This window comes from Lotus japonicus, chromosome 5 (genome assembly GCF_012489685.1).
Source record: "Lotus japonicus ecotype B-129 chromosome 5, LjGifu_v1.2".
Taxonomy (NCBI): Eukaryota; Viridiplantae; Streptophyta; class Magnoliopsida; order Fabales; family Fabaceae; genus Lotus; species Lotus japonicus.
In genome coordinates this window covers 41,899,868-41,919,652 of record NC_080045.1, presented here as the reverse complement: position 1 = coordinate 41,919,652, position 19,785 = coordinate 41,899,868, and the positions used below count along the sequence as shown (strand labels likewise).

The 19,785-nt window shown below is 35.7% G+C and overlaps 2 protein-coding genes and 1 long non-coding RNA gene across 3 annotated transcripts; 1 reads left to right on the top strand and 2 right to left on the bottom strand.

Annotated features, from left to right (window-relative positions):
- Window positions 1-3,242: 3,242 nt before the first annotated feature.
- On the top strand, window positions 3,243-5,560 carry LOC130720816 (uncharacterized). Its single transcript, XR_009013245.1, has 2 exons — window positions 3,243-3,787; window positions 4,998-5,560. It is a non-coding gene; the product is annotated as an uncharacterized LOC130720816 (long non-coding RNA).
- Window positions 5,561-7,327: 1,767 nt separating this feature from the next.
- Window positions 7,328-12,895, bottom strand: LOC130720383 (protein PALE CRESS, chloroplastic). Its single transcript, XM_057571017.1, has 7 exons — window positions 12,495-12,895; window positions 12,344-12,420; window positions 11,549-11,743; window positions 10,306-10,392; window positions 8,580-8,630; window positions 8,275-8,463; window positions 7,328-7,815 (listed from the first exon to the last, which is right to left on the bottom strand). Exons 1-7 carry the CDS (start codon window positions 12,634-12,636, stop codon window positions 7,582-7,584), a joined length of 975 nt encoding a protein of 324 aa, XP_057427000.1. The 5' UTR covers window positions 12,637-12,895; the 3' UTR covers window positions 7,328-7,581.
- Window positions 12,896-15,889: 2,994 nt separating this feature from the next.
- LOC130717861 (BTB/POZ and MATH domain-containing protein 2-like) lies at window positions 15,890-19,728 on the bottom strand. Its single transcript, XM_057568240.1, has 4 exons — window positions 19,055-19,728; window positions 17,868-18,213; window positions 16,591-16,867; window positions 15,890-16,364 (listed from the first exon to the last, which is right to left on the bottom strand). The coding sequence occupies exons 1-4, from the start codon at window positions 19,474-19,476 to the stop codon at window positions 16,180-16,182; spliced, it is 1,230 nt and encodes a 409-aa protein (XP_057424223.1). The 5' UTR covers window positions 19,477-19,728; the 3' UTR covers window positions 15,890-16,179.
- Window positions 19,729-19,785: the final 57 nt, after the last annotated feature.

Below are 19,785 nucleotides of genomic sequence, written 5' to 3'. Positions count from 1 at the left end.
TTGTTTTTCACTCTTTTTGATTATGACAAAAAGGGGGAGTACATAAAATGGTTTTGATAAACGCTCTTACATTATATAAAACCAGTAGAGGAGAATAAGTATCAAATACTTATAGCACATAGATATTGTCAAGCGTCTCAAATAAGGAATACATTCTGTTCATATTCTGAACTAATTTGCTTCTGACGCCTTATTCCAATTATATCTGGACAAGACTCTATGTTTTTTTTTGTGATCTACGCAAGTTCTGAACCATCACTTCTGATGAGTATACATCCTTATACGCGTATCTTCTGATCACATCACCAAGACTCCGAATCTAGACTCTTCATCATCTCATCAAGTCATAGATTCAGGGGGAGACCCCAGCTCAGAATCAGGTGTTATCCCAGATTCAGAATGAGCAATACTAACCGTTACACAAGGATAAGTTTAATTTCTGATCTCTTCTCTTTTGTGTATTCAGTTTATTGTTTAAGAATTGTTCATCAAAATACTTGTTTTGTCATCATCAAAAAGGGGGAGATTGTAAGATCAAGATTTGATCAGTGGATGCATCTCTATATTTTGATGATTACAATTAAGGTTTGTGATGATGAATAATTGTGGTACCCTAACGTTTGTCTTTTTTAGTTGTGACAAACAGGTTCTGAATCTGACCCAAGCCTATTTATTCAGAAGAAGAAGAACCAAGGGATACTAAAAAGAGAGCTCTAAAGCGTACCATGTTCGTTCATAACAGTGGCAAATCCTTCAGAAGTTCTGAAGATACAAGCTCTCAAGAGGTTCTGAAGAACCAGAGTCAGAAGTTCTGAAGACCAGATGTTCCAGTGGAACGGTCCAGAAGCAGAAGACTCAAGTTCTGAAGACCTGCAAGAAGTTGGTTCTGAAGACCCAAGCTATTCTAGCTCTGACGTTCAGAAGTTCTGAGGAACTTGTTCAGAAGCAGAAGTTGCAAGGTCAGAAGAATCCAAGCTTTAATCTGACAAGGATCAGAAGCTTCACCAACGTTCATCTGAAGCCTTCAGATCTCAAGTCAACTGGTGAAAGGACAGGTCGCTATCATAGTACAACATCGTACAAGCCTCAGTCTGTCCGCCACCTACCTTGTTCAGCATAGCAAGTCTGATATTACAAGATTGTCACTCCAACGGACAAAACCCTAGCAACGGCTACATCACAAGTGTTGGAGTATATAAAGGCTGAAGAAAGAAGAAAGAGACTAAGAAACTTTGCTGAAATCATTCAACACTTACAAACCAATCTCTTAGCATTATTTCTTCACTGTTCTTAAACATCTAAGTTTACTATCAGCTTTTTAGAAGCACTTATTGTAAACCCGAAACCCTTTACATTACATTGTAAGTTCCTTAAGAGACCAAGGTTGGTCGGATCTTGAGAGGACTGAATCAAGGTTGATTCAGTGTTTAGCTAGTCTTAAGAGGATCGGTAGATCAGCTTCTTAAGAGGATACTAGTGAGAAAATCAGTGTATTGTTAGTCACTTAGCAGGTAGCAAAGTGCAGTTGTAACACTCATTGATTTTAGTGAATTGCCTTCATCAGAAGAAGGAAGAAATCACCTTCACAGGTGGACTGGATTAGCTTGAGCTTTTATCTCAAGTGAACCAGGATAAAATACTTGCGTGCTTTACTTCTTATCCTTCAGCACTTAGTTCTTATCCTTGAGTTTTGAAAAAGTTCCAAAAGTATACCCTTTATTCAAAAACTCTATTCAAACCCCCCCCCCTTCTAGTGTTTTTCGCACCTTCAGTGAGATGAATAACTCGTAGATTTTATTAAATAAGTTAAATATTAATGCTAATAGCTAAAGATTCAAATTGGTTGAAAGAGACCACTACAATTATTCGAATGAGTAATGATGTTTGCGTAAAATAAAAGAGTGTATTATTATTATTTTGGCTTAATTGTTTTATTTAATTCAAATGAATTTTTGTACTGCTTAGTGTATTTAATATAAACATCAAGTCTCTTATTATATTAGAGTTGGTTATTTATTTATTTGCGTAGTTTGCTTGATTAAGTTGGATTAAGTCTATTTATCATACGTTCAAAAAAAAAGAGTATATTTATCATATACATTTAAATTTAAGTACAATTAATAACCACAAAATAGATAAATATAGAATTTTAATGTTTGAAAATAAGTTGCATTTGCTTATTTACTTTAAAAAAAAAAGGAAGATCTTAGCATGAAATGGTTTTTTTGTTTAATTCAATGATTGATAAACAATAATGTTTTGATTCTTATGATTATTGATTCAAATGTTACAACTTAAAAAAGAAAAAGAGCACACCTTTAAATTTAGTATTTTTATATGAAAAAGACCATAAATTTTCATTATAAATAAAGTATTTCTTGTTGAGTGACAGTTAGGAATGTTTTGACCGGTTTAATATAGCGTTCACTTGTTGAGTTACAAATCCAACAAATAATCATTGATTTCTTAATAATTTAGTTGACCATTGAAAAATGTTGATTATTTTCTTATTAATTAAGATCTTGATAGTGCTTTGACCATAAATAATGTAAGAAATATATTAGTTTGAATTATAAAGTTATTAAATATACATCATTTTCATAATCAGATATTGGGTGGGAGCAACTAATTTTACATAAAAACCAAATTATGTATAGCAAAGCAGTATGTCGAGTTGTTGTATTCCAAGGAATTTGGTTGATACTATGACAATAGCTATTATATTCTTGAAAAAGGATTCACGATTTTGAAGTTTAATTGTTTTTGAACAATTTAAAAGGTAAACAAAGCAAGTAAAAGATTGAAATAACAGTAATGAAAAATTATTGGGATTAGATTTTACTATTCAACCTTTTTAGCATCTTAATGATTCAACATATATATCTCACCTATGCCTTGATTTCTTCAAAATCAGTTCAATCATACTTCGTTATTTCTTTAATGATAGGATACCTCAACTTTCTTCCTTAAACATTGGTTCTTTATATGATTAAAAAATATTGTTGCTTTAAATATGTTAGATGATGTATTCTATGTTCAATTCAATAATGTATTTCCAAATATCACTCTCAATAAACCTTATAACCTTACTCTAGGCGTGCGATCTAAAATATGAATGAAGAATAAGAACAAATCATTTTTTTTTTTTTGAATGAAAGAACAAATCATTGAAATCAATGCATAGAACTTATTATATACATAAATATTAATACGAATCAAAATATGTTAACACTAGATAGAAATCGAAGGGAGGGGAGGGTGAATTAAGTAAGTAATATTGTCAAATTAAAATTTGCAAACTCAGAATTCAAACATGACAGACGTAAGTATAGAGTAAGTATAATAACAAATTGAAATGCAGAAAGTAATGAGTAACACTTTATTTCGTAGGACAGAGATAAGAAAGAGAGATAGAATGGAGAAACCCACATCACCCTCATTTGGTTGGGGAAGAAAGGTGATTAAATCGCGTGGTCCCTACCACATCACCCTCTTTTATTATTTCTACCCATTCTACCCTTGTCTTCTCGAGAGTTTTTCTTCGGTTCTTCCTTGTTTTCCACCGTGAGTCGATCTCACCATGCACCATGTATCCTTAGCACTGGCGTCAACGTGCACTTCGACAGCTGAGCATCCGTTGTCAACGAGTCGATCGATCTTCCCATCACCATCTTCAACCCAGCGTACGATGCCCACCATCTTTCGATGACCCAACTAGCGATACGTTCAGCAATCCGATGACTCACTTCTACGAATTGCACTTTATTAATTCTGTCACTAAGCTCAGGTAATATTGATTTCAACTCCATGCACTGTTTTTGTATCCCTGTTTTATATATATTCCCTTCTTTTGAAAGATCGATCCTTATACTATGTTTGGGTAATATTTTATAGATCGATTCTTTGCTTTCTTTTGTTGTATGGGATTGATCTTTTGTGTCCCTGTTTCAACTAGCGTAGTTTTGTTCCTGGTTGCATAGTCTTTTTTAGCCGTGTTTGCACAGTATTTTGGATTTGTGGTTGAGGCTTTTGGCTCTACTGCTATCTGTTAGAAATGCTTTGTTCCTAGTTGCATAGTATTTTTTTAGGGCTTTCCACTTGTTGTGGTTTTTATTGGTTTACTGGTTGATGGGTATCGTGTGGCTGGTTCGTGGTCCTTGTGGCATCTTGTAGTGGAGTTTGGTCCTTATCTGTTGCGTGTGGTTGGGAAGATTGTTGGGTTTTGTTAGTTGATTTAATTGGTTGGTTGACTTTGGCAAGTGGTGTGTTCTTTGTTTCTTTGTTGTAGGTAATTGAGCAATTGTTATGATCAGGCTTATTTGGTAGAGTTTTATTCCCAAATCCATTTTCGAATAATTTAAAATTGCTCTTTTGCTTTCAAAAAATGTAAAGCACGCATTGAATCACAAATCTCAGTCAAACACATTCTCAACTTGGTTGTGACAGTTTTTTTCATAGGTCTTCATGAAATGGTCGTGCCACCACAGGTAAACAAGTAACATGTATTTGATCGCCATTATGTTGTAATAGCGAAATTTGATTTTGTAGAAGGTGACAATTGCTTGGGAACATAAAACCTAGAGGGTGACAATTCCATTCCCTTAGAAAACATCTAAAATGATTGTAAATGATGCATCTACCCCATATTGCTGGAAAATCCCATTAACATTGCAAATGCTAATGGTTCTTTCATGCACCGATCCAGATATAGATAGTTGCAGATGTCGGATGAGGCTTTCAATTAAATAGAGTAGCAATGTAGAATTACCAATTATAATCATATTTTGCATTGATTGCAATTGTTCGTCCTCTTATAGCTTCAAATTCTTCATCCTTCATGTGATGAGTGGTTATGATACTTCATGTAATGGATGTATACATAATTTTGGGTTTTTCAAATAGATCTCAATATTGCTCGCCCTTTTGTTCATGTCTTGAAATCAAGTTGACTATGTTTCTCATATGTATGTCTTTGATTTGCACAACTGTACTTATAGTTTGCAAAATGAAAAAGGGTAAGAGTCAAACTGTGGAATCTAGTCAAGTCCGTCAAGAAGTCTTGAGGGGGACGAATGACATGGACCAAATGTTATTGAATGCCTTTAGCGAGGAGTCCGCCAAGGGACATAGGTATGGAGGTTCATGGACAATAGTAGCCTATGCTAATGTTCTTGATGCATTGTGGATTGCTATTTCATCAACCATAAGGAAGCAACATATCATAGCTAGAATGAGGGCCTTGAGGGTTAGGTCAGCTAGGATGAGTGATGGTGAACTCCTTTAACTACTCATGTTTAGCCATAATGCTTAGTTGTCATTATGTATGATGTACTTTCTTTAAGTATTTGTAGTAAGGACATCATTTGATGCCTCTTGGTTATTATGTAATTTGAAATCTATTTTGGAAGACGTAGGAAGTTAGAGAAGGTTCCTTGATGAAATATGTTTTACGACAAATATGTTGCAATCCTTGTGGATATCATGTATGGATTATATGTAATTAAATTGTAAGTAACGCAACATGACTACTTTTATTTCATCCCTTCAGTAGTTGTTAATCTATTTATCTTGTCAGATTGTGTTTTTAGTCTTTTGTGTATCGGATTAGGTGAGCTCTCTACCAGTAGTTACATCATTTTTTATGAATCTTTGAAGATGGGAGAAAATTATTAAGACCTATTAAGGCAAACTAAGGTGTATATTTATGTATATTGCAGCCAAACCTTAATTGACAGTAAGGTATATAAGAAATCTTTAAAAGGTTAACTAGGCTATTGAGGAGGAATGTCTTAATTCTACTAGCTGAAGAACTTGGAGTTACACAATTGATTGACTTGTAGGATCGTGCAATTTTTATCGCACTCGAAATCATGTGGTGACGCTTGAAGTACTAGAGATTATGGCCACTGCTTGTTAGAAAATACATTCCAGGCGGTCTTAGGCCCCCAAAAATTCTTTTGGAGCCACCGGAAATTACTCCCTCCGTTCCAAAACTATTGTAGTTTTAGTTTTTTTGTTTTGTTCCAAAACCATTGTAGTTTTACATATCCAAAGCAATTTATATCATTCTTTTTCATTCATGCCCTCATTTAATATTGCATCTCTCAAGTACCACTTCTTATTTCCACCCATCACAATTCTCACAAATTAGTTGACCAATGATTTTTATTTTCTCCCTTTCATATAACTCATATTAAATAAGGGTGTTTCAGTCAAAGTATAGCATCAATTAATGAGATCTTAAACTTTGTGCACAAACCTAAAACTACAATAGTTTTGGAACAGAGGGTGTACTTGTCAAGTATATGATATGTCACATTAGAGTTTGGGCAAAAATTTCTTTTAACACAAAAAGTAATATTATCTCTTTCCACACTCTATTCAACCAAATGAAGATAGAAAGATCTGCGTAATTCTCTCTTCTCTTTTTATCATACCAAACAACCTATAAATCTACTCTATTTCTCACATATTTTTCTCCACTAATCTTCTCTCTTCTCTAATCTATCTTCTCTATCTCTCTCTTCTCTACTAAACAGAGAGTGTATGCGTTAAGAAGATTCGTACAAGCGATATATCTCGGTTCCTCTTCAACCACCAAAGGTTGCGTTAGGGATTTTTCCATTATGATCAAATGTTCTCACATGTGTCACACCAAGCACACTAAAAGAACACCTATCACCCAAAAACAAGCACACTGCTTCCTTTTAACAAACACTCACCAAACCCTATGATGGACTTCAAATCACCATGATCCAAAGGACTTCAAACCCTATTTTTTCGATATGTTTTTAGCTTTTATATGGATTCAAGGTCATGCAAACTCGCCTAGCGAGTAAGATTTCTTCAAGGGAAGGTTTCTTCATCTCGCTTAGGGAGATAATACTCGTTTAATAAGAATCACATCCAAAATCAGATTTTAAACCTTAATCCTTATTTTCGTTTTCAACCTTGCTAACTTAAGCATCAAAGTGTCTTTATAGGCACCCTTAACGAAATCACCTTTCCAAAATCAGATTGCCAACCCTAACTCTTATTTTCTTTCTTAACATTGCTGACTTAAGCATCAGAGTGTCTTTATCAGAGTACCTTTGGTGCATATCGTTGACCACTACTCTCGAAGAAGATGAAGAGGGCAAAGAAGAAGCGAATCAAAGTCAACATTCAGGTTCGAATAATTTATATCCAAACATTAATAAAATTTTATGTACTATAATTCAAATTTAACTTCCAAGTCTTTGAACTTAGCTAAGCCAGTGATGTTCATTTAGATGTATGAAATGAACAAACAAAAGCTAGTTTCCTAACACGCCTGTACCTTAGAAAATAGAGAATCACCCAAAATTGCCATGCCTACATTTTGTATGTCCTTTTCTTTTGCACTAAATTTTTAAATCCTTAGAAGGGCTGTTTATTTCAAAAAAAAAAAAAAAAATTTAAATCCTTAGAAGGGAGACAGAAACCCTTCCACACCATGAAGCTAATTGGCTTGTAAACGCACTGCATATTATTTCCTACTCAAAACTCAACTGTCAGATAACTCAACCCATGTGAATCAAAATGCAAACTGGGACCAAATAGCTACCATTTCAAACTAATGGCTAAATCTAGCAGAGCTTCTACTTGGCGTATTGTCTGTTGCTTCTCCTGTTGTTTCAATCTACTTGCAACAGATTGAGGATCGAACCCTGGTTCACTCTCTTCTTCATCCAGTTCCGAACGAACCTCTTGCAGCAATTCATCAACCTCCCTTACGAAGTCCACCCTCAAAAGAGTATCATCAGCTTCAAGTGGCAGTCGCAATGGCCCTTGGTGCTGTTAATTCATACAACATTAACACAAAAATTTATCAGAGGATAAACACAGAGGTGAAGTCTCTAATATACAATCTTCAGTTTATATGTTATCTGCACCACCTCACTTTTAACCAAACTTATGTACAAGCAAATAATCTTGAATCAAGTTCAACTAACTTATATCAATGGTTGATTTTAATTATCATCGTGAACTTATTTTTGTCAAACATAATCAATTGGATAAAATCCCTTTATTTAATATGGTGAAGTAGACAACATTTGGTTATTTAAATATAGATTTGGTTAAAATTATAAGTGGTATTGATACTTTCATTTGCAGTATAGAATCCCCTTCAACCATATATATATGATGAGAAACAGCTTCAGCTATTATCGTGTGAGGGGGAAAATTCTTATAGGAGCAACCAGACATCACATGAATAAAGTCTAAGCCATTTAATCTGTAGCTGCAGCTTACCTTATCTAAGTCAAATGACTCGAAACCTGGTGGAACAAGAATACTAAATGGATCCTCCCGTGGAAATGTATCAATCATGATCTTTTTGCATTTCCTCAGCCACTCTTCTAAATTAAAGCCATCATACATAACCAACAGGTCATTGAGCAATCTCATCGCAGGGGTAGCCTCTTGTTTCAAAATCTCAGTCTACAATCAAGAACAGGGAAATAAGACTCAGAACCAACTAAAGGAGTACTAAGGTGAGGTAATATGTGTAGTATGTGATAGTAATAGTCACAAGAGAAAGCGGAGCAGTTAATTACCTCAACCCTTCTGTATAGCAGATCCAGACTTCTAATTGCATCCTTTTCATCCTGTAAAGAGGTGATAAATTAATTTAGAAAACAAGACAGTGAGAGTAAGATGATGAAAAAAATTATTCAAACTTCTTAAGAAATAGACACTGGACTGATTCTAAGATTAAATTCGGTCAATCGCTTTCAAAATATCATAATGATATATAAGATAGGATGATACAAAAGAAGGAACATAATTAATCACGTTTTGCTTAACAAGCCTGTAAAAGAATAAGGACTAAAGTGATAAGCAGAAATAGTTCAAGGACTCCAGTGTAATAATAGTTAGTTAGTTTGGTTTGTTGTTTTGGTTAGCTGAGCTGGCATTACAGCTGGACAAGTTAGTTATATCTAATTGTGATAGTTAGAAGTTAATCACACTATATATAGTGTTTCACTGTAATAGATTCATTCATTACATTGATTCATTGATTGAAGATTCATCTATCTTCTACAATTCTCAGTTCTTGATTTCTTAGAAAGCCTATAAAGATAATAAATTATTTGGCTTAATAATGTGTTGATCCCAATATCGGTATGATGCCAGCCAGATGATAGAGTAGGAGGGCTGTGATCAGTTGACAGCCTGAATGAGGAATGCAAAGCGGATGAAAATTTTCAGTTGGTCTGAAATCCATTGGGACCAAAACATCTATTAAATAATGTTTATCCACTCTTTCACCCACTAAATCAAAGGATTATATGATATTTTTTTCCTTTTGACAGTTAACTGTCAACTACATGAGTCATATATGTTTTTAAAAGAATACTGAAATTTCTTAGAAAATTATAATGCTATCATATCAAAAAATTGCAACATGATAGAAGTTTATTGTAAAGAACAACATAGTGGCTATCAGTAGCTGCTACTCTCAGCAACAAAAATTCACTGAAGAAGTTGAAAGAGTCCTTCATTGATACCATACAATGATACAAACAATTTACTTTTGTGACACTGAAGAAGTTGACATTTACTCTAGCACAATTAAAAAGATAGTATTGTTTTAGTTATAATTTTATCTAACAAAAGTTTTATAATATTTTCAAAATGTTTGTATATCATCTTTATGTATAAAATGGAGTTGATTCAACTTCCGAAAAACACCAGTGTGTTAATCACGCTGCCAAAAATCCGATAATTGGAGACACAATCCTCCACAGTGCCAATGATTATCTTACGAATTTTGTGAAGAGCATTTACAATCGAATGGATCAGGTCATGGGAAAATGATAAAAAAAAAATTATATGCAACTTCTTTTTCATCAAAAAATGATACCCTGTGACCTGTGTAAAAGTTAACTGATATATTGATAGGGATCGACCCCAAATAAGGAAGGTCTATGCTAGGAGATGTAAGCAGGGGAGCAGGGAATAATTCCCTTGTTAGTTGTTAGTAGTTTTTCTGTTGTCATTCTGTTACTAGTCAGTTGTAGGGAATTACTAACTACTTCCTATATGAGGAGTAGGTTAGGGAGAGAGTGATTAGGGAATAACTGGGATCATTTTGGGGGGAGTGAATCTGGACACTCGAATTTCAGGTGCAATTGTTCATATTTTCCGTCTCTGCTTCTCTCATTCTCTGAGAGCAGAGTTCAATCAATCACCGTTCTTCTTCTTTCTTTCTTTCTTCTAAGTCAGATCCTATCATATATATATACCAAGAATGTTTCAGAAGCTAAAATACCAACTTACATCACGTCGGGCAAGATCAAGGCGATTCCATATGACCATTAAGACAAGTTCATCAAGTTCTCCTTTCTCAGCGGCTTCCTCAATTTTCTACCAGAAAAATGGTCAGTCAGTAACTCTGAATTTCGTTAAATTCTAGTGACACTTCAAAAAAGAAAATATCATTGACAAAAACAGGCACAATACTACACAAACAACTGAAAGCAAAAAAAGGCTTATGCCATCAGGAATTAAAATATTTTTTTTAATTCTTTATAATACCACTCTTTCCTATTAGGACAAAAGACACACAAGTTGATCATAAATAAACAACTTCAATCACTACAAACTATATCTAATTGAATAAGAGGAAAGTTGTATGCAAAAACAAGTTAGGATGGCTATCATGATGCAGACCATGTTAGCAATAGCATAATGCGCTTACTTTCCTTTTCTTCTTGCTTTTCATTAGTCACACTTTTTCTTTTGGCATCTACATCATGATGTCCTTTAGTTACAACTGCAGAAAATTCCTTTTAGTGATCATGACCACCAGAAAATTAGCTTTCTCTCCCACTCGTTGCCAGATGCATCAAAACTTAGCAGCTCAGTTATCAAATTTATAACATTAAGAACGCCTACCTATATATGCTTCAGTTTTAAGTTTGGTCCACTTATCACTTTGACTCCATATTATAGTTAGAATGACCAAGGATATCAATTGCATTACAATAAGTGATAGAAACCAGAAAATTAGCAGTAGTTTATTGATAGAACCCTAATTCCCAATTGGGGATTAGGGGAAAGATACATGAGAGAGATACCAAACACCCTCTCTAACCCTAGAAAGAGAACCACTTCTCTCTCTAAACCCAATTCCTAACTGAATACAAAGATGACTAATGTTCTCTAACCCTTTCTTATTTATAGGCTTCCCTTTAAGACTAACTAAACAACCCACGTGACTAACTCACTAACAACCCAAGTGATATGAAATCCTATCAATAAGATTCTTGATGCTCACCGAATGAAAGAGATGACCTCTATATGGTCAAGAAATAAGCACTCCAAGCTTTAGATTGGATAGCAAACATTTTATCAAGGTGAACCCTAAACATTTATCCGATGTTCAAAATACAATATAAATTTTCGGAGGAATTAAGATGCAATAGGTGTATTTATAACGTTAAAATGAACACTTTCTCATGATGAAATATTTTATCTGCATAATGATTTGGAATAGGATATTGCTGCACCAAGAAATTACCTCTTCAACTTCTTCAGCAGCTCTTATAAAGCTTGAAACCAATTTCCGTGCTTTTCTAACATCTTCTTCTGGGTATCCCTTCAGCCGCATGCCAATTTCACGATACTCATCAATTTTCATTTCTTCTTCCTCTTCTTCCAGTCTGCGTTTTCGATGCAACTCCCTGGTCTTCTTCCGCTGCTTGGCTTGCCATTCCTATACTGGAGACTGTTAATGAAATCTATCCAAATAAAACCTTCCAGAAATTTTGGTTTCACAATAGAGACACCCCAAATTTCACTATGCTTTTACAATTCATAGTCACCAACCAAGTCAAAAACTGAGCGCTAATCCACCGTACAATTTGATACCACAGTTACCAAACAGAAAACAAAATTGAAAATCAGAATCATGTCCGGCATCAAAGATAAGATGATATTTGCCCTAAACATATTCTTACAAGATAGTAACTTATAAGTAGAAGCACAGCCTAGTTGACCAATTGAACTCAAAATTGAAAACAAAATTGCAAGTCATGTTTCAGTGAAGCTAATACATTTTTCCTCCAGAGATATAATCAGGGAAATTCAAATTACATTCAAGAAGGAGTAGTTAGAAGCTGACAACAAACACAAAATACTTAGATAGTATTAAGGCAATTAAAGGGGGATGAATTGACTTTAGTGATACCCCTTTTAAGAAGAGCATGAAAAAATGCCTAGAAGAGCCAAATTCTGATAAACAAACATGATTAAGCAATGAGTGAAAACTGAAAAACACATATGAAGTCTTAGTTAGAGAAAGGTGCAAACACACATCATCATAGTAGTGATCTGGCATCCCTTCTAGAAGCACATCTTCTTCCTTTTCCTTGCTAACACATCTCCTTAAACCTGCCAGCAAAACCCACAACACATGTAAGGAAAAAATCAATTTTGAGAGCAATTGAGTGGTGGAGAGGACTAACCTGCGCCGGATGTGCATTTATATGAAGAAGAAGAAGATGAGGGAGATGATGCAGGAAGTGTTGTTACAAGGGATGAAGAAGAAGATGAACAATAAAGAGGAACTGACAAGAGAGAAGTGGAGGTTAGAGTGAGGAGCTTCATCTACACAGAAAAAAAACCCAGTTGAACCCTTGCTTGGAACACTGAAGAGGTGTCAACTTTGTACTTTTCAGTTCAAGTTCGAGTGAAGGGTCTCACTGGTTTTCTTTCTAGTGACATGATAGTACTGTAACTATACTTAGTTACTACCAAGACAAGGTTTGAGAGAACGAAGATGAAGGCAGGGATTTAGGCTAAAGCAGAGACACAATCACCTACATCCTCGTCCAAGATTATCTGATTTGTATATTGTGAATTTACATGATAATAACCAAAAATGGGTTAGAAATTTTAAACATGTCTTATTTATATAAATAATCATATTGCTCTACTAACCATCTTTCCTCTGTAACCAAAAAATATTGCTCTACTAACCGTAAATGGATTAGGAATTTTAAAAATATTTTTTAATAAATAATCATATTGCTCTAGTAGGATGTGGTTAAATAACCCATGACCATGAGATTAACTAGACAAGTTGTTCGGTATAGGGTATTTTTTAGTTTTATGCTTTGAATTTTTTTATTCTTTTTTATATCGGAAAGATAAATTGCTCGCACCAGGGATTGATCTCTTGACCTTCTTCATCCAACCAGGGGTGTATCCAGGATTTTCTTGTTGGGGGGGCAAAATATAAGACAAAAAAAATCTTCATTGAATATTATATAAACTTTAAATAATAAAAAATTATTTAAATACAACTGTTCGTTCTTTCATAGTACTAAACTTATCTATTATTGTATCAACAAGGATATTTTCAGCAATTTCTATCTCGATATATAGAACTAACAAAATTTCTGAGAAGATCATCTTTAATTTTGTTGCAAAGCCGAAGTCTTAACTACTTTCATTGCAGAAAAAGATCGCTCAGTAGATGCGGTTGAAACAGAGAGTGTCAAAACAAGACGTATCAATCTATCAACAAGTAGAAATATTGTTGTTTTTTCAGTTTCAACTAACTTCTGGTAAAACTTGGATAAACTGAAATATATTCCTAAATTAGGATCTCGGTAAACATTTGAATGATAATGTCTCAGTTGGAACGAAAAATCCTTTTTTCCTAGCTCAGAAAAATCATCTGTATAAAATTTCTCAACAAGCTTACGAATTTTCTCATTATCAAATGCTTTAAAATTTTCCTTAGGATCTAAAGCTGAACTAAGTATGAGAAGTTACGCTGTCTTTACATTAAATCTTTTATTTAATTCAGATAGTTGCAAATCAATTGCAGAATAAAACATATATTCTATAATGATGTTTCATATCTCCATCTTGTTTCTCATGACGACCATTACCAATAAAATAAGGGGCTTTCATGTCAGGAAAGTCAACTTGATGAGCATCACAAAATATTATAACATTTTCCTTATAAAAATACATATAGTAGGTGAAGATTTCAAAATTCTTGGGGGGGAGGCGATGGCCCCTACCTAGATACGCCCCTGCATCCAACTCATATGTCCCCTAACTCTTACCACTTGAGTTATCATTCGGGGACATGCTTTGAAATTTTCAAAAATTAAACTAATTCTTTTTTTATCGTCTAAAAAAAGTCAAAAGTTCTAAGTTATATAATTTTAGTTTTGTTTTTTTCAATTTAAAACGTAGTTGTCAATTTTATAAATTCGCGGCTATCTCCACCGATTTAAGAATATTTTTACCAATTTCACTGTCAAGTGGCGAAATTTAACCAAGCTCAAAAGGCGGATTTTTTTCTTCTCAATTTCATAAATTCATGGTAGAGTGTGCTTAGTGGTACAGGGCAGCGGTAATGGGATAATGTGCCAATGGTGGCGCTAGTGGAGGGTGTTGGAGAGTTGTGGATTCCCAAAGGTAGTGACAACGTGAAGAGTACTAAATGGCGGTGATGATGACAACGCAAGTAATTATGTGAAGGTGAAGGATAACCCACAGCAATTGTGACATGGGTGTTAGACGAAGATGGTAGAAGGAGTCAGGTGGTGGTGGATAGGGGCAGTGGAAAAAAGGTGAGAGGAGCTGGAATTGATAGTGGCTGCCGAAAGATGGAGGTTGCATAGTGACGATGGTGGTGGGTACTACATGTAGTTGTGACGTTGGTGGAGATTGTGGTAGTGACTGTGGTAGAGGTTATCTAGTGGTAGTTGATCATCGCACCCACGGTCCAACCAATTGGGGGAGCATCAATAGATTCCTTTTCGGGAACGATTCATCCTACCTGAACGCAACATACAACTATTTGTTGTACTGGGCTCTCCAAGTGTGCTTGTGGCAGTACTAGGTGACAATAACAATGAAAGGAATACAATAACAATGGCAATGGTGCAAAATAGAGGTGGAATATATTTTTAAAACTAAAAATCATAATCAAATTCTTATTTTAAAATATAGCCTACAATTGTTTTTCATGTGGGTCAAAGTATTTTTCATCATCATTTTAACTAAACACATTCACAAGTTCAACTTTTGCGATAGCATGTGGACTTGGATCCTCTCATATCACATAACATTATTAAGTGAAACAGCATATCATCTCTTTCATAAGAATTTAAGAGATCTCACATATTTAACACGTATGAAGAGAAAATAAACATCAAATTTTGACATGAGAAAACATAAATTTCCACATGAGAGGACCCCAAAATATTAGTGTGTTTTCATGGGATACCTCTTATTCGATGCATAGCATTTAGCCTTCTCCACTCAAAATCATGAACCTACTAACCTACTAACCAACCAAATAGCAACTCACGCACGCAGTCACGCTTATATCCAAGTGCATTCTAGAATACACTTTTTATTTGGTTTAACGTTGATCAAACATGCTAATATGATTTCAGTATTTCACATATCTCAAGATATAAATTAACCGATAAGTTAAAATTTGCTACACTTAATTCAACATGTATAAGAAAAGCATGCTTATTTTTCCATGTGAAATTGTCTAAATGGCCTTGTGAAAAGTTTGGACTAAATCACCACAATTCTAAGTGAACCAATGATATTTAAGATAAGCAAAATAGAAATTCTATATTTTATCATTTATCTTAAATATCATTAGTCTAACATAGGACTAGCGTAATTTAACCCAAATTTTTTCTAATGTTATTTAGAAAACTCCTTCCCACGTTGAGTTCGTTGAACTCGTGCCAAACCATATAAAAGGGTCAATACAAGATTTTTCGGTGGATACGAGATTTGATAACAAGCTTCCATTCCATACATAGAATAGAATACCCAAACACGAATGTGAAAGCATATAAAATATAACGGCCAGGGAGGTAACCAATATTTTCATTTCTGCCACGTTTTAAGCAGAGAGGACAAGTTTTGATATTAAAGAAAGCTATCAGAGACAGACCTGCAACATAAACTACATTTACATCTGCAAATAAATGTATGCATGCTATGAAACATAAATTAGCCTCTAAGTCTATAAATGCTTGTTTTACCCCCTATCCATAGTTCTCACTATAATAAATATTATTAAAGGCACTATCCATGGTTCTTACTGTAATTATTAAATGTGAATGGAAGAGGGTGGTTGTACACAAAACAGAGTCACTTTCACACTTGCAGCCTTTGCTTCACGCGCCTTCCATTCATGTCACCGCCATCAAGTACTGCTTCATTGCCATGCTTGCTCATGAAGTCTGAATGCTCGGTATAACTAGCCACGTACTGCAATAGCTCAGACAAAACAGATGGACAGCTTTCCTTCAAGTGCTCAAAACCATCAGTTTGCATCACAGCTGAAGAAACAAAAAGGAAACAAGATACTTCAGTAGATAATTATATAGCTATGGATGAAGAATAAAAAGGTCAAAACAACTGTTCTGTTGTTGATCCATATAAATTTACATACACAAAACCGGTAAAACTTTCAGTTTTAACGTCTCACCTACTAACTAATATGGCACTTCACTATTTTTGTTGTGTGCATGACAAAATAAACATTCAAATAACAAGAAAGCATACCTCTGAGATTTTCAGGCTTTGCAATGAATTTCAGGCAAACTGATTTAAGCGGGAAACAGTGGTGCTGCTCTGCCAATGCTAAAGTTGTAGCCACAGTGTTTATTGCAACATCTTCAATGAGACACGCTTCGCACATGAGCTTAAGCCTCTCTAAGCCGTACCGGTCAGCTGCTGCTAGCAGATGCTGAGCCATTAAGGCAGTTGCCCATTTTGAGTTCAACCCAGTAAGCTCTTGCAAGTCAGGTAGTGAGTCCCAATATATATAATGCAGCAATGCCTGCAAAATAGAGAAATATGGTATAGCACAGCAGATGTAATGCCCATTCCATATGTCAAGCTAAATAAGGCCATAATCCCATTAAACACAAGCACTACATGTAGTAATTTATGATACTTTATGATTACTAGAGACAACAGCTACTTGAGAAACCAAAGGGGCAGACAACAGCTACTTGAGAAACCAAAGGGGCTTTTGGTGCCATAATTGAAGGTGCTAGTGTGTGACTAGGAGATTACAGGTTCAACTCATGGAATCAACCTCGTGCAAATGCAAGGGAAGGCTATCTACAATAGACCAACAATGGGTTTGACCGTTCCGTGGAAGAAAGTTATGTCTTTCTATGATTACACACACATAAATACATATATTCATAGTTGTGTGTGTGTGCCCAACAGTTAATAATACTCACAACGGGCAAGGGTAGTATTTTAAAAAACATACAAGTATCCATTTGTAAGAAGAAAGACCTGACACAAATATGTGCTCATTTCTCATTAAAGAAATACTACAAAGATAGCGCCGCTGTAGCCGCTATTTGATAACACTGATCAGAACAATCACTAAAACCAAATTTTTGTTTTGCAAACACAGTTTAAGATAATGTACCCAATTAATGCAAGAAATAGGCACAATTGAGCATTAAGTCGGTTGAATGCAGTGTTGTCAAATCGTGATCGCGGACCATCGTGGTGAGCCAAAAATCCGCTATTCCGGCCGCTATTTAGCAGCGCATAGCGCGCTATAGTGGGCAATAGTGGCGTCGCGATTAGCCAAAAATCCGCTACGCTATAGCAGCCACTATTTGATAACATTGGTTGAATGACATGCTTAATCATGGTAAAAAGGAAAATCTGAGTTAAAAACTACAAAAATCATCCAAGTAAAATCAAAGTAAAAAGTGTGCATCAGGGCATCAACAAAAGGAACTAAACATATTTTGCAACAAGACCACAAACATAAATCAAAAAGTAGAAGCACAGTGAGAATTTGTTCAAACCTTGAAAACTGGAGCTTCCATGTCTTCAACTTTTATACACTGGGTCTGATCTCTCATAGGACCAAAAAGTTGGGCTTTAAAAACAGGTGAGCGGGCTGCTAGTACCAACTTATGAGCAGCAAAAGCTTCTCCATTCACTTCAAAACTCACATCAGAGCCCTTGCCACTTTCAAGTAGGTTCCCAAATTGCCGATTAATGTCAGAAGGTGGTACTGAGATTGAAAACAAGTGAGGGCCCTCAGTGTGCGACTTCACAACACCAACACTACAAGTAACACTAAGACAATCGTCTTTGAGATAGTCTGATGCTTCTAGTGCTGTTCTCTTAAAAAACCGCTTGTAACCCCTGAAAAACACAATTTCAAACTTTTAGCCTTTACCAAAATGTTCAGCTTCCCCATCATAAAAAGTTCATATATTTATGATGAAGTAGTTGGCCAAACCAAAATCAACCAATACATTCAAATGGGGGCATGCAATTAACTTCAATACATAAATCAGAAAATAAAATGCAATCTTTTGAGTAGTGTAAGGAAAGGGTTCTAAACAAACCCCACCAGTGTTGTCAAATCGTGATCGCGGACCATCGCGGTGAGCCAAAAATCCGCTATTTCGGCAGCCGCTATTTAGTGGCGAATAGCGCGCTATAGTGGGCAATAACGGCGTCGCGATTAGCCAAAAACCCGCTACGCTATAGCGGCGTAGCCGCTATTTGATAACACTGACCCCACCCACAAGTAATTTGAAGGCTTAATAACTAAGCTTCAATTTAATGAACCTTCCCCCGCCAAAAGAACCAGAACACTTCACAGAAATACTAAAATTAATAATAACTCCATGCCCTTTTCCACCAACATTCTAAACATTTATCTATATACAGCAAAGAAAATTAGCTATTCAGGACTTTCAGACAAGCAGCAACATAGTAATCAGCAATTAAACACAATCTACTGAAAAAGAAAAAATGATCTTTTCTCATTCCAAGACAAGGGTATTCAAAAACATTGCAATCGCCTCACATTTAACAGCAGCAACTCTTCAATTTGTCCAAGACAAACGCCACACCCAATGACAAATTAGGATGGGAATTTGCCTGAGTAAATAAAAAACAAATCCTGAATCAATGAATCCCATAAAAAACAATTCAAAAAACCTGAAGGCAAATCCAACACAGAGTCACCACTCACCACATGCTCCCACGGTATTTCAGAGTGTAAGGCCCACTCTCCAGAGTCCTCTCAAAATGGCTATGGACCTTGTGCCTCTCCTTGCCACTCTGATCCAGCAGGGTCAACTCGAAAAGCGCCCGAACATCGGTACCTTCACTCGCAAGCGCGATGAAGAGAGACACATAGGAGCCATTGTCCTCGGCGCTCTTGCCATCAGGGTAGAAGTAGATCGCCCAATCGTACCCACCAACAGAGAAAATGTCGGAAGCTATGTACTTCCCAATCCCAATTCCTTTGGACAGAGAGTACCCAGTGATCTTGAAACGGTGCGAGCCCTTCACGGTGTCGGTGATCGACGTCGACGAGGTGGTCGCCGGCGGAGGTGACGGTGATGAGGAAGTCGAGAACGGGCTCGAGGTTTCCAGCAGGACTCTACCCATGCGGAGCCACGAGAGCGAGCTGAATCAGCTCAGGAGCAATGTGTTGGAATTGGGGGGAGTTGGTGGGGTTACGAAATCGGAAAGTGAGAGTTTGGTGAGGAAATATAGGGGTTCCAAAGAAGGGAAATTTATGAGATTCTGAAGGAGGAAAGTTCTAGGGTTTCAATTCGGTCGGAGAAGGAAAGAGAAAAATGTGGATGGTGGTGAATATTGGTGGTGATGATGGCTTTGTTATCATCTTTTAAAATGTAAGAGAAATTTGTAGCCCCGTTCATGATGTACAAGTCATATCGGTGTTGTTAATTGCGG

What these genes read in the sequence shown, in the direction of transcription:
- LOC130720383 (XM_057571017.1), bottom strand. Translation starts at nt 12,636, where the DNA reads ATGAAGCTCCTCACTCTAACCTCCACTTCTCTCTTGTCAGTTCCTCTT. An exon ending in TAAATGCACATCCGGCGCAG is followed by an intron (nt 12,421 to 12,494) that starts GTTAGTCCTCTC and finishes TTTTGCTGGCAG; the next exon opens with GTTTAAGGAGATGTGTTAGC. An exon ending in CTGCTGAAGAAGTTGAAGAG is followed by an intron (nt 10,393 to 11,548) that starts GTAATTTCTTGG and finishes TTTTTCTGGTAG; the next exon opens with AAAATTGAGGAAGCCGCTGA.
- LOC130717861 (XM_057568240.1), bottom strand. Translation starts at nt 19,476, where the DNA reads ATGGGTAGAGTCCTGCTGGAAACCTCGAGCCCGTTCTCGACTTCCTCA. An exon ending in AAATACCGTGGGAGCATGTG is followed by an intron (nt 18,214 to 19,054) that starts GTGAGTGGTGAC and finishes TGTGTTTTTCAG; the next exon opens with GGGTTACAAGCGGTTTTTTA. An exon ending in TGGAAGCTCCAGTTTTCAAG is followed by an intron (nt 16,868 to 17,867) that starts GTTTGAACAAAT and finishes TCTATTTTGCAG; the next exon opens with GCATTGCTGCATTATATATA.